Source organism: Ooceraea biroi, chromosome 13 (assembly GCF_003672135.1).
Source record: "Ooceraea biroi isolate clonal line C1 chromosome 13, Obir_v5.4, whole genome shotgun sequence".
NCBI lineage: Eukaryota > Metazoa > Arthropoda > Insecta > Hymenoptera > Formicidae > Ooceraea > Ooceraea biroi.
The window spans coordinates 714,126-726,054 of NC_039518.1; the positions used below are offsets into that span (position 1 = coordinate 714,126).

The 11,929-nt window shown below is 43.5% G+C and overlaps 1 protein-coding gene across 1 annotated transcript in view; it reads right to left on the bottom strand.

Moving 5' to 3' along the window:
• The window catches only part of LOC105287266 (homeobox protein prophet of Pit-1), a 29,371-nt gene extending 17,725 nt beyond the window's left edge, over nucleotides 1–11,646 (bottom strand). Inside the window, exons 1-3 of the mRNA XM_026974681.1 lie at nucleotides 11,634–11,646; nucleotides 11,100–11,227; nucleotides 10,743–10,850 (exon numbers count right to left, since the gene is read on the bottom strand). Coding sequence (XP_026830482.1) covers nucleotides 10,743–10,850; nucleotides 11,100–11,227; nucleotides 11,634–11,646 — 249 coding nt within the window. The remainder of the gene's footprint in view (nucleotides 1–10,742; nucleotides 10,851–11,099; nucleotides 11,228–11,633) is intronic.
• Nucleotides 11,647–11,929: the final 283 nt, after the last annotated feature.

The window sequence follows — 11,929 nt, forward strand, 5'->3', positions numbered from 1 at the left end:
TGATTCTGCGTCACCATAAGTTTCCACAAGAATTCTATAACCGTCAGCCGCAGTTTTCTTTTGATTAAAAAACAAAAGCAACGCATGTCGAAAATGCTAAAGAGCTTTCGGAAGTTGCATTTTTACGATGATATAAACACGACTGTTATTGCATCTATTGCTATAGTGCTACTAAATGTCATGGATAATGTCAACACTGTGAGAAACAACAGTTATCGGAAACAGCTATTGGAACAAACTGACACTACAGCCGTCTGTTGCAAAACCCTCAAAACTATTAGGGGTGTGATTTAGTTTTGAGGGTTTTTTTGCTCAAAAACGCATGTATTTAAATATGATAATGAATGAATACCTTAATCAAAATATTTTCCTTCGTTTTCTATAACTTTTTCCCATCTTTCTGGCAAGAGATGGATTCCACCACGATAAAATCACTCTTCTTTCGAGTTGATCCATTCGTCGGCGAATTTTCGCACTTCTTCGAAATTATGACAGTGTGTATCCTCTAAAGCGTGTTGCATCGACCGGAACAAATAATAATCGCATGGAGAATACGCGGGGCGCGGTAAGACTTGCCATTCAAGCTCTAATAGTGCTTGTTTCACTGATAACGCAACGTCAGGTCGAGCGTTGTCACGAAGAAGAATCACTTTCCGTCGTTTACTCGCAATTGGTGGTCGTTTTTGGTCCAATGCGTGCTTCAACTTGTACAATTGGTGTCGATAACGATCAGCCGTGACAGTCTCATGCGGATTTAACAGCTCATAGTACCACTATCCCACCAAATACAGAGCATTACTTTTCAACCGTGAATATTGCGTCTCGGAGTGGATGTTGATGGTTCGCCTGGATCCACCCATGATTTTCTGCGTTTCGGATTATCAAAATAGATCCACTTTTCATCCCCAGTAACAATCCGAGACAAAAGACTCTTCTTTTTGTGCCTGGCGATCAACGAAATGCAAATGTTCAAATGGCACTTTCCGATAATTCATGTCGAACCCATTTCCCTTCCTTCTGAATTTTTCCCATTTCATGTAAATGTTTCGTAACTGTTGTACGATCAACATTTAATGCTCTGGCAAGTTCTGAAGTGGATTCTGTTGGATTTTCGTCCAATAATGCTTGCAAATCTGCATTTTCAAGCTTTCTTGGTTGTCCCGAGCGTTCTTTGTCCTTCACACGTCTTAATTGATGGTGATTCTGCGTCACCATAAGTTTCCACAAGAATTCTATAACCGTCAGCCGCAGTTTTCTTTTGATTAAAAAACAAAAGCAACGCATGTCGAAAATGCTAAAGAGCTTTCGGAAGTTGCATTTTTACGATGATATAAACACGACTGTTATTGCATCTATTGCTATAGTGCTACTAAATGTCATGGATAATGTCAACACTGTGAGAAACAACAGTTATCGGAAACAGCTATTGGAACAAACTGACACTACAGCCGTCTGTTGCAAAACCCTCAAAACTATTAGGGGTGTGATTTAGTTTTGAGGGTTTTTTTGCTCAAAAACGCATGTATTTAAATATGATAATGAATGAATACCTTAATCAAAATATTTTCCTTCGTTTTCTATAACTTTTTCCCATCTTTCTGGCAAGAGATGGATTCCACCACGATAAAATCACTCTTCTTTCGAGTTGATCCATTCGTCGGCGAATTTTCGCACTTCTTCGAAATTATGACAGTGTGTATCCTCTAAAGCGTGTTGCATCGACCGGAACAAATAATAATCGCATGGAGAATACGCGGGGCGCGGTAAGACTTGCCATTCAAGCTCTAATAGTGCTTGTTTCACTGATAACGCAACGTGAGGTCGAGCGTTGTCACGAAGAAGAATCACTTTCCGTCGTTTACTCGCAATTGGTGCTCGTTTTTGGTCCAATGCGTGCTTCAACTTGTACAATTGGTGTCGATAACGATCAGCCGTGACAGTCTCATGCGGATTTAACAGCTCATAGTACCACTATCCCACCAAATACAGAGCATTACTTTTCAACCGTGAATATTGCGTCTCGGAGTGGATGTTGATGGTTCGCCTGGATCCACCCATGATTTTCTGCGTTTCGGATTATCAAAATAGATCCACTTTTCATCCCCAGTAACAATCCGAGACAAAAGACTCTTCTTTTTGTGCCTGGCGATCAACGAAATGCAAATGTTCAAATGGCACTTTTCGATAATTGATGTTGAACCCATTTCCCTTCCTTCTGAATTTTTCCCATTTCATGTAAATGTTTCGTAACTGTTGTACGATCAACATTTAATGCTCTGGCAAGTTCTGAAGTGGATCGTGTTGGATTTCGTCCAATAATGCTTGCAAATCTGCATTTTCAAGCTTTCTTGGTTGTCCCGAGCGTTCTTTGTCCTTCACACGTCTTAATTGATGGTGATTCTGCGTCACCATGAGTTTCCACAAGAATTCTATAACCGTGAGCCGCAGTTTTCTTTTGATTAAAAAACAAAAGCAACGCATGTCGAAAATGCTAAAGAGCTTTCGGAAGTTTCATTTTTACGATGATATAAACACGACTGTTATTGCATCTATTGCTATAGTGCTACTAAATGTCATGGATAATGTCAACACTGTGAGAAACAACAGTTATCGGAAACCGCTATTGGAACAAACTGTCACTACAGCCATCTGTTGCAAAACCCTCAAAACTAAATCACACTCCTAATAATTGTATTTCAGAAAACAATTTTAAAAAAAGGAAAAAGTGATACCTAATTGTTTAAAGATTCATCACCATCAAAGTTAAGAGTGAGTTTAAAATAATTTATACGAGTCGAAACAATCGATGACATAATACAACAGAAGAGGAACTGGGCTGAAAATTCTTCATCAGACCGGAAGAGATCACTCGGTACACCCGTAACTGCTTTTATTTTCATTTGCAGTCGTCAAGCAATCGCGGAAAACAGCCTCTCCGACCAAGTTTTGCCTTGCCCCTCTATTAAATTTATTTGCATGCCCGTGTATGTATGCAGCACATACACACATTATACCCTTCTACCAAGTTTCCTGCAAACCTCAGTCGAAATAGCGTAAATGGACGGAAACCATCCGGCGCAAGGTGCACCGCGCGTTTCGCCTGGAAAACGCTCATTCAACGCGCGCTAATATGCGTTTGCGCATTTAGAGGAAATTGCAAATCGCGCTGCGTTAGCATCATCGGGTGGATCTGCACGGAAACTTAAACCGCGACTTTCGTCGGGCGCCCTCAGGGGATATTCCTGTTTAGGGATATTTTCCGATCGCCCCAAGCCGTCGTTGCTGTGGCTAGCGACGTAAAAGTTCCGAGAAAGTTATATATCAATTTGTATCGAGCATGAATTCTTTTTTTATTAGGATTCTCGCCGTCGAAGACAATTAGCGACTTTCGGCAGAATCGATTCGTATTATCTTTTTCATTATTATTACGTGTCACGCGAGGGAGATTATGGCGCGAGAACGAAATTAGTGTATTTTTTTCTTTGTTGGCCGTGAGTCGATGGATCTCGGGCGACGACGTCGCGGATGTAGGTGCCGTCCCTTTAAAAGCTCCCGCGCCAGTCACGGCATTCTGTTTCCTCAAAGATAGCGACACGGGCCGTGGAGGCGGCGGTGGGGGACGAGAGAGAAATAGACGGCGAACGAGGGTGGCAAAGTTGAGATGAGTTGAGCGCGCAGGGGGTTGGGTGACGCTGTACCGGAGGCTGCCATTATATCTGAGCCGCCATTTTAAATTGAATTTTCTCCACCCTAGATAGATCTGAAACGTCTCAGGCTTGCCGGGCTCGCTATTCCTTCCACTACGAGAGACGAGCGACGAGGGCGCGATGGCGCTGGGACGCGGGGGCGGGAGGAGATGTGGGAAGAACGCCGGGGGGAGAGACAAGGACCCCTCTTTCTTGCGCGGCCGCCATCCTGCCTTTTTCTTCCACCGAGAACCCCTGTTTTGCGATGGATACCTTCCTAAACCCGAACCGGTCCCTCGATTCCTCGAGGGGACGACGAAATTTTCCTTCGCCCTTCACGACGCACAAAAATGGTGGACGAAAGTCTTCAAATTTCGCGTGCTTTTATTGCGTCGCGTCGCGTTGCATTAATCTCGCTTCGTATGGAACGCGGATAGGTCGGAATGAAATTAATTATAAACGGACGTTAATTTATGAAACGATTTCACTTTTTTAAAGGATTATAAGGATTTTTTAAAGAATTAAAAAGATAAATAGAGTTACATAGGTTGAAAGGGCTAATTTGAATTCGTTTTGTCGAGAATAACCAATGTGAATTACAAATCTTCAACATACATATTTCTCCAACTATCTATCAATGATGTCAATGATTGCTTAAATCGTGATGTCTCACGCATACATTCGTGGAATATAAACCATAAAACTTGCACGGGAATTCTTTTCTTATTCAACCATATAAAAGCCAACATTTATGTACAAGATGGTGGACGTTAATTTCCCGCATCGTTAGAACGCGAAATTAGATAAGAAATCAGCAGGATCACGGGAACTCTTTTCGCTGTTCCGCGAAGCCCGCCGTTCGGCGGAAGTAGCCGAAACGCGCAAATCCGCGATGACACGAGCGTTAATTACGGCGCGCGCTTTGCCGGTTACGGGTAATTGGCCGATTCTGGGGCAGCCGCGCCGGAAAACCGGCGACTGGAAATGACATTTAAAACTGCGAGCCACCCTCTATCCCTCTCCCTCTCTCTTTCTCTCTTCCTCCGTCTCTCTCGCGTTTGAGGTCGGAGGGAACGCGCGGGCCGTCCGCCGCGCGTTGGTTGCGCGCGTCCTCGCGGCGCGCGGGCCCTCTCGCCGCGGACACTTTGTGCATCGGTTATAACCGGCGAGCGCAGACCGCGTTTCACTTGGCATCGCAGTTTAACAGGGTTAAGTCGCGGCGGTTCCCAGGCTTTTAACTCAAACAACACCCCGCTGCATTATATATCAAAAGAGCGCGACGCATCGGCGACTGTTTTAATATGTACGCCGCTCGCTCCCTCGCTCGCGGAATTCGAGGGTCCGCCACCCCGGGCGGCCTCCCGGTACCACGCGCTTCCTCGACACCGAGCGCTTCCCCGTCGCGGCTCCACTTCCTGTGTCCTCTTCTCCGTCCCTCTCTTCCTCATTAGCGAGCCCTCCACCCTTAATGTCATCACAAACCGCACCACTGTCGGTGGAACTCGCGTTCCCATGCCGAAAAATTAAAAATTTCACCGCTGCAATTCTCCCCCCCTTGCCGCTCTCTTCGTCTTCTACGCGATACACGTAACGTCATGTGAAGCAAGAGATGCGTCTGCAAATGCATCGACGACTGGATCACATCTTTTCCGAGATTTGATCTCCTCGGGGGTTGCCGCGCGCAAATTCCCCGCTCGACGTGGACTCGCCGGGTTACCGAGAAGTATTAGGAGTGTGATTTAGTTTTGAGGGTTTTGCAACAGACGGCTGTAGTGTCAGTTTGTTCCAATAGCTGTTTCCGATAACTGTTGTTTCTCACAGTGTTGACATTATCCATGACATTTAGTAGCATTATAGCAATAGATGCAACAATAACAGTCGTGTTTATATCATCGTAAAAATGCAACTTCCGAAACAGCATTTTCGACATGCGTTGCTTTTGTTTTTTAATCAAAAGAAAACTGCAGCTCACGGTTATAGAATTCTTGTGGAAACTTATGGTGATTCTGCCCCATCAATTAAGGCGTGTGAATACTGGTTTGGACGTTTTAAAAGTGGTGATACTGATGTGAAGGACAAAGAACGCTCGGGACAACCAAGAAAGCTTGAAAATGTAGATTTGCAAGCATTATTGCACGAAAATCCAACACGATCCACTTCAGAACTTGCCAGAGCATTAAATGTTGATCGTACAACAGTTACGAAACATTTACATGAAATGGGAAAAATTCAGAAAGAAGGGAAATGGGTTCGACATCAATTATCGAAAAGTGCCATTGCGAACCGGTTGAACATTTGCATTCCGTTGATCGCCAGGCAAAAAAAGAAGAGTCTTTTGTCTCGGATTGTTACTGGGGATGAAAAGTGGATCTATTTTGATAATCCGAAACGCAGAAAATCATGGGTGGATCCAGGCGAACCATCAACATCCACTCCGAGACGCAATATTCACGGTTCAAAAGTAATGCTCTGTATTTGGTGGGATAGTGTACTATGAGCTGTTAAATCCGCATGAGACTGTCACGGCTGATCGTTATCGACACCAATTGTACAAGTTGAAGCACGCATTGGACCAAAAACGACCACCAATTGCGAGTAAACGACGGAAAGTGATTCTTCTTCGTGACAACGCTCGACCTCACGTTGCGTTGTCAGTGAAACAAGCACTATTAGAGCTTGAATGGCAAGTCTTACCGCACCCCGCGTATTCTCCATGCGATTATTATTTGTTCCGGTCGATGCAACACGCTTTAGAGGATACACACTGTCATAATTTCGAAGAAGTGCGAAAATTCGTCGACGAATGGATTAGCTGAAAAGAAGAGTGATTTTATCGTGGTGGAATCCATCTCTTGCCAGAAAGATGGGAAAAAGTTATAGAAAACGAAGGAAAGTATTTTGATGAAGGTATTCATTCATTATCATATTTAAATACATGCGTTTTTGAGCAAAAAAACCCTCAAAACTAAATCACACCCCTAATAGTTTTGAGGGTTTTGCAACAGACGGCTGTAGTGTCAGTTTGTTCCAATAGCTGTTTCCGATAACTGTTGTTTCTCACAGTGTTGACATTATCCATGACATTTAGTAGCATTATAGCAATAGATGCAACAATAACAGTCGTGTTTATATCATCGTAAAAATGCAACTTCCGAAACAGCATTTTCGACATGCGTTGCTTTTGTTTTTTAATCAAAAGAAAACTGCAGCTCACGGTTATAGAATTCTTGTGGAAACTTATGGTGATTCTGCCCCATCAATTAAGGCGTGTGAATACTGGTTTGGACGTTTTAAAAGTGGTGATACTGATGTGAAGGACAAAGAACGCTCGGGACAACCAAGAAAACTTGAAAATGTAGATTTGCAAGCATTATTGCACGAAAATCCAACACGATCCACTTCAGAACTTGCCAGAGCATTAAATGTTGATCGTACAACAGTTACGAAACATTTACATGAAATGGGAAAAATTCAGAAAGAAGGGAAATGGGTTCGACATGAATTATCGGAAAGTGCCATTTCAACATTTGCATTTCGTTGATCGCCAGGCAAAAAAAGAAGAGTCTTTTGTCTCGGATTGTTACTGGGGATGAAAAGTGGATCTATTTTGATAATCCGAAACGCGGAAAATCATGGGTGGATCCAGGCGAGCCATCAACATCCACTCCGAGACGCAATATTCACGGTTGAAAAGTAATGCTCTGTATTTGGTGGGATAGTGTACTATGAGCTGTTAAATCCGCATGAGACTGTCACGGCTGATCGTTATCGACACCAATTGTACAAGTTGAAGCACGCATTGGACCAAAAACGACCACCAATTGCGAGTAAACGACGGAAAGTGATTCTTCTTCGTGACAACGCTCGACCTCGCGTTGCGTTGTCAGTGAAACAAACACTATTAGAGCTTGAATGGCAAGTCTTACCGCACCCCGCGTATTCTCCATGCGATTATTATTTGTTCCGGTCGATGCAACACGCTTTAGAGGATACACACTGTCATAATTTCGAAGAAGTGCGAAAATTCGTCGACGAATGGATTAGCTGAAAAGAAGAGTGATTTTATCGTGGTGGAATCCATCTCTTGCCAGAAAGATGGGAAAAAGTTATAGAAAACGAAGGAAAGTATTTTGATGAAGGTATTCATTCATTATCATATTTAAATACATGCGTTTTTGAGCAAAAAAACCCTCAAAACTAAATCACACACCTAATAGTTTTGAGGGTTTTGCAACAGACGGCTGTAGTGTCAGTTTGTTCCAATAGCTGTTTCCGATAACTGTTCTTTCTTACAGTGTTGACATTATCCATGACATTTAGTAGCATTATAGCAATAGATGCAATGACAGTCGTGTTTATATCATCGTAAAAATGCAACTTCCGAAAGCTCTTTAGCATTTTCGACATGCGTTGCTTTTGTTTTTTAATCAAAAGAAAACTGCGGCTGACGGTTATAGAATTCTTGTGGAAACTTATGGTGATTCTGCCCCATCAATTAAGGCGTGTGAATACTGGTTTGGACGTTTTAAAAGTGGTGATACTGATGTGAAGGACAAAGAACGCTCGGGACAACCAAGAAAGCTTGAAAATGTAGATTTGCAAGCATTATTGCACGAAAATCCAACACGATCCACTTCAGAACTTGCCAGAGCATTAAATGTTGATCGTACAACAGTTACGAAACATTTACATGAAATGGGAAAAATTCAGAAAGAAGGGAAATGGGTTCGACATCAATTATCGGAAAGTGCCATTTCAACATTTGCATTTCGTTGATCGCCAGGCACAAAAAGAAGAGTCTTTTGTCTCGGATTGTTACTGGGGATGAAAAGTGGATCTATTTTGATAATCCGAAACGCGGAAAATCATGGGTGGATCCAGGCGAGCCATCAACATCCACTCCGAGACGCAATATTCACGGTTCAAAAGTAATGCTCTGTATTTGGTGGGATAGTGTACTATGAGCTGTTAAATCCGCATGAGACTGTCACGGCTGATCGTTATCGACACCAATTGTACAAGTTGAAGCACGCATTGGACCAAAAACGACCACCAATTGCGAGTAAACGACGGAAAGTGATTCTTCTTCGTGACAACGCTCGACCTCACGTTGCGTTATCAGTGAAACAAGCACTATTAGAGCTTGAATGGCAAGTCTTACCGCACCCCGCGTATTCTCCATGCGATTATTATTTGTTCCGGTCGATGCAACACGCTTTAGAGGATACACACTTTCATAATTTCGAAGAAGTGCGAAAATTCGTCGACGAATGGATCAGCTGAAAAGAAGAGTCATTTTATCGTCATCTCTTGCCAGAAAGATGGGAAAAAGTTATAGAAAACGAAGGAAAATATTTTGATTAAGGTATTCATTCATTATCATATTTAAATACATGCGTTTTTGAGCAAAAAAACCCTCAAAACTAAATCACACCCCTAATAAAAATATAAACGACGCGTAACGACGCGTGCCATCAACGTGCTCGTCGTCATCCCGCGATAACGATGACTCTTTGTCCGCGGGTCTACGTCGCACGTAGTGATCTCTAAGTCAAATACATACGTACATTTATGCTATACTTATTACAGAGAGTCAAGCGTTTTGCGCGTCTCCCTCTCGCGCGACGCGAAACGCAAGAGGGGTAGAGAGTCACAACACCTTTTTTTTCCTCCACGTCACTTGCGAAGAGAAGATGAGATGACGACGCACATTGCATTGCGAGGGCGGAACTTCGGTGAAGTCCACCGCGCAAAGGGGTGAGTTCCTCTTCCAGGCAGGTCCAGGATTGCCGCGACTCGGGGATCCCCCTGGCACCGCTCAAATTTCGAACGCAAAACACTGTCAGATACTGCCGTCCCACCACGCTTTCCCTCCCCCCTCCCCCCGCCTCCCATCGCGGTCCATCGTTATCCAAAATCGTGGTCAACGTAAGCACACAAATCAATGCCTAATATCATTCACTAAGGGTACGCTTACACTTTTAAAAGGACATTGAAAAATCGCATATGCTAGAGTATCTGCCGATATTACGCTCTCTATGTATCTATATCTTCACCCTTTATGTACAGTCCCGTTCCTCTGCCTCCCCCACTTTTCCCGCCGATTCCCGACGGAAAGTGATTCTTCTTCGTGACAACGCTCGACCTCAAGTTGCGTTATCAGTGAAACAAACACTATTAGAGCTTGAATGGCAAGTCTTACCGCGCCCCGCGTATTCTCCATGCGATTATTATTTGTTCCGGTCGATGCAACACGCTTTAGAGGATACACACTGTCATAATTTCGAAGAAGTGCGAAAATTCGTCGACGAATGGATCAACTCGAAAGAAGAGTGATTTTATCGTGGTGGAATCCATCTCTTGCCAGAAAGATGGGAAAAAGTTATAGAAACCGAAGGAAAATATTTTGATGAAGGTATTCATTCATTATCATATTTAAATACATGCGTTTTTGAGCAAAAAAACCCTCAAAACTAAATCACACCCCTAATATATTGAAAACTTCTCCGTCCCCCGCTCCCCCCCGGATCAATTCCAGGACCCTCAAAGAATATAGGGTGTCTTGGACCGACATTTGCGCCCGTAATTTCATTTCGCCGCCCCACATGCGCCTTTGATTCGATTACGCGGTGAGTCACGGTCAAAAAGATAGATAGGCGGGAGATAAGTATGCCTGTGCAAATTTTTCGGCGTCGTAGAAACGCGGGGGACGACGCGACATCACATCTCGGCCGCGGGGTGGTAAAAAATGTATTCTTGGCACGCGCACGGGCGTGCGTTATGCATCGCAAACGCGACATCCAAAAGCCAATTACCTTCGCGAGAACCGCGCAACGAGATCCATCGCGAATCACCCTCGTGTCGTTGATCCGGTCGGATTTCGATCTAGGGAGAGTTGATGGCAGATTTGAGCGTCCCCGTGCATACGTGCTCGGCTGGGGAACCAGTGCGATCGCTAATCGAAAGGCTGGGAACGCGCCTTGCACGTGGAACGTCGGTCCCGAAAAATCATTTCTTTTTCATCCGTCGACTGTGACGGCGAAGCGCTGCACTCACCTGAATTCTGGCCTCGTTCAATTTAGTGGTCCTCGCCAATTCCTCCCTGCAGTATATGTCCGGATAATGAGATTTTGCAAACGCTGATTCCAATTCTGCCAGCTGCTCCTGTGAAACAATTGCGAATGCCGTGGTGAAGGCTGGTTTGAGCCACCCGGCAGGAAATTTCGACGCGATACGAAAGATTGAAGCTAATCGGAACGTCGTTATATCGATCAAAGGGTTCGACGTCCTCTGAAGGTAAATGAATATTCTTAAAAGATCTCCCGATAGGGAAAAGAAGAAATAAAAGGGATGTCTTCGATCATCTGCAAAACTGAAGAAATACACAGTTTGCGGAGTATTCCGAGTACGAACCTGTGTAAAGGTGGTCCTGTGTCGTCGCCGGGCTGGTGTTGGACAACTAGCTGTGGTAGGCGTGTGACCAATGTGGGGGCTGGAGGCGCAAGGATCAGGCTTCAACTTTTTAAAAGCACCTTCTGCTCCTGTAAAGAAAAAAGAAAACGATGTAATCCGGACATTTTTGCAAAGTTCACTGATAAGACTTTTCTGAAAAAGTCCCCGTTTTCCTGTAATCCGCTGTTAAACTGCGATAATATTTATCTGTGTCGTCGATGACGACAATAAATAAATTCCAACTTTGTTAATATTGTATTACGCAATTGTATTGCGCGTGTAATTACTTCATAATTCCGCAAATCCGATTACTCACCGATTGCGCTTGAAATTATTTTAATGGCGTATTAGTGGCCATCAAATAATATATTGAGTAGCGGAACTGTCGGATAGATGCCGCATCGACAGCGACGTATCAGGTTGTATCGAGTCTTGTTTGCGTTTAAAGAATAATCTCACTAAACAAGTTCATTTTACGTAACGTGGAACGCTTACGTAAACCGTCCATTAGACTTTCTAAGGGAGCAATCTATTAGGAGTGTGATTTAGTTTTGAGGGTTTTGCAACAGATGGCTGTAGTGTCAGTTTATTTCCGATAACTGTTGTTTCTTACAGTGTTGACATTATCCATGACATTTAGTAGCATTATAGCAATAGATGCAACAATAACAGTCGTGTTTATATCATCGTAAAAATGCAACTTCCGAAAGCTCTTTAGCATTTTCGACATTCGTTGCTTTTGTTTTTTAATAAAAAAAAAACTGCGGCTGACGGTTATAGAATTCTTGTGG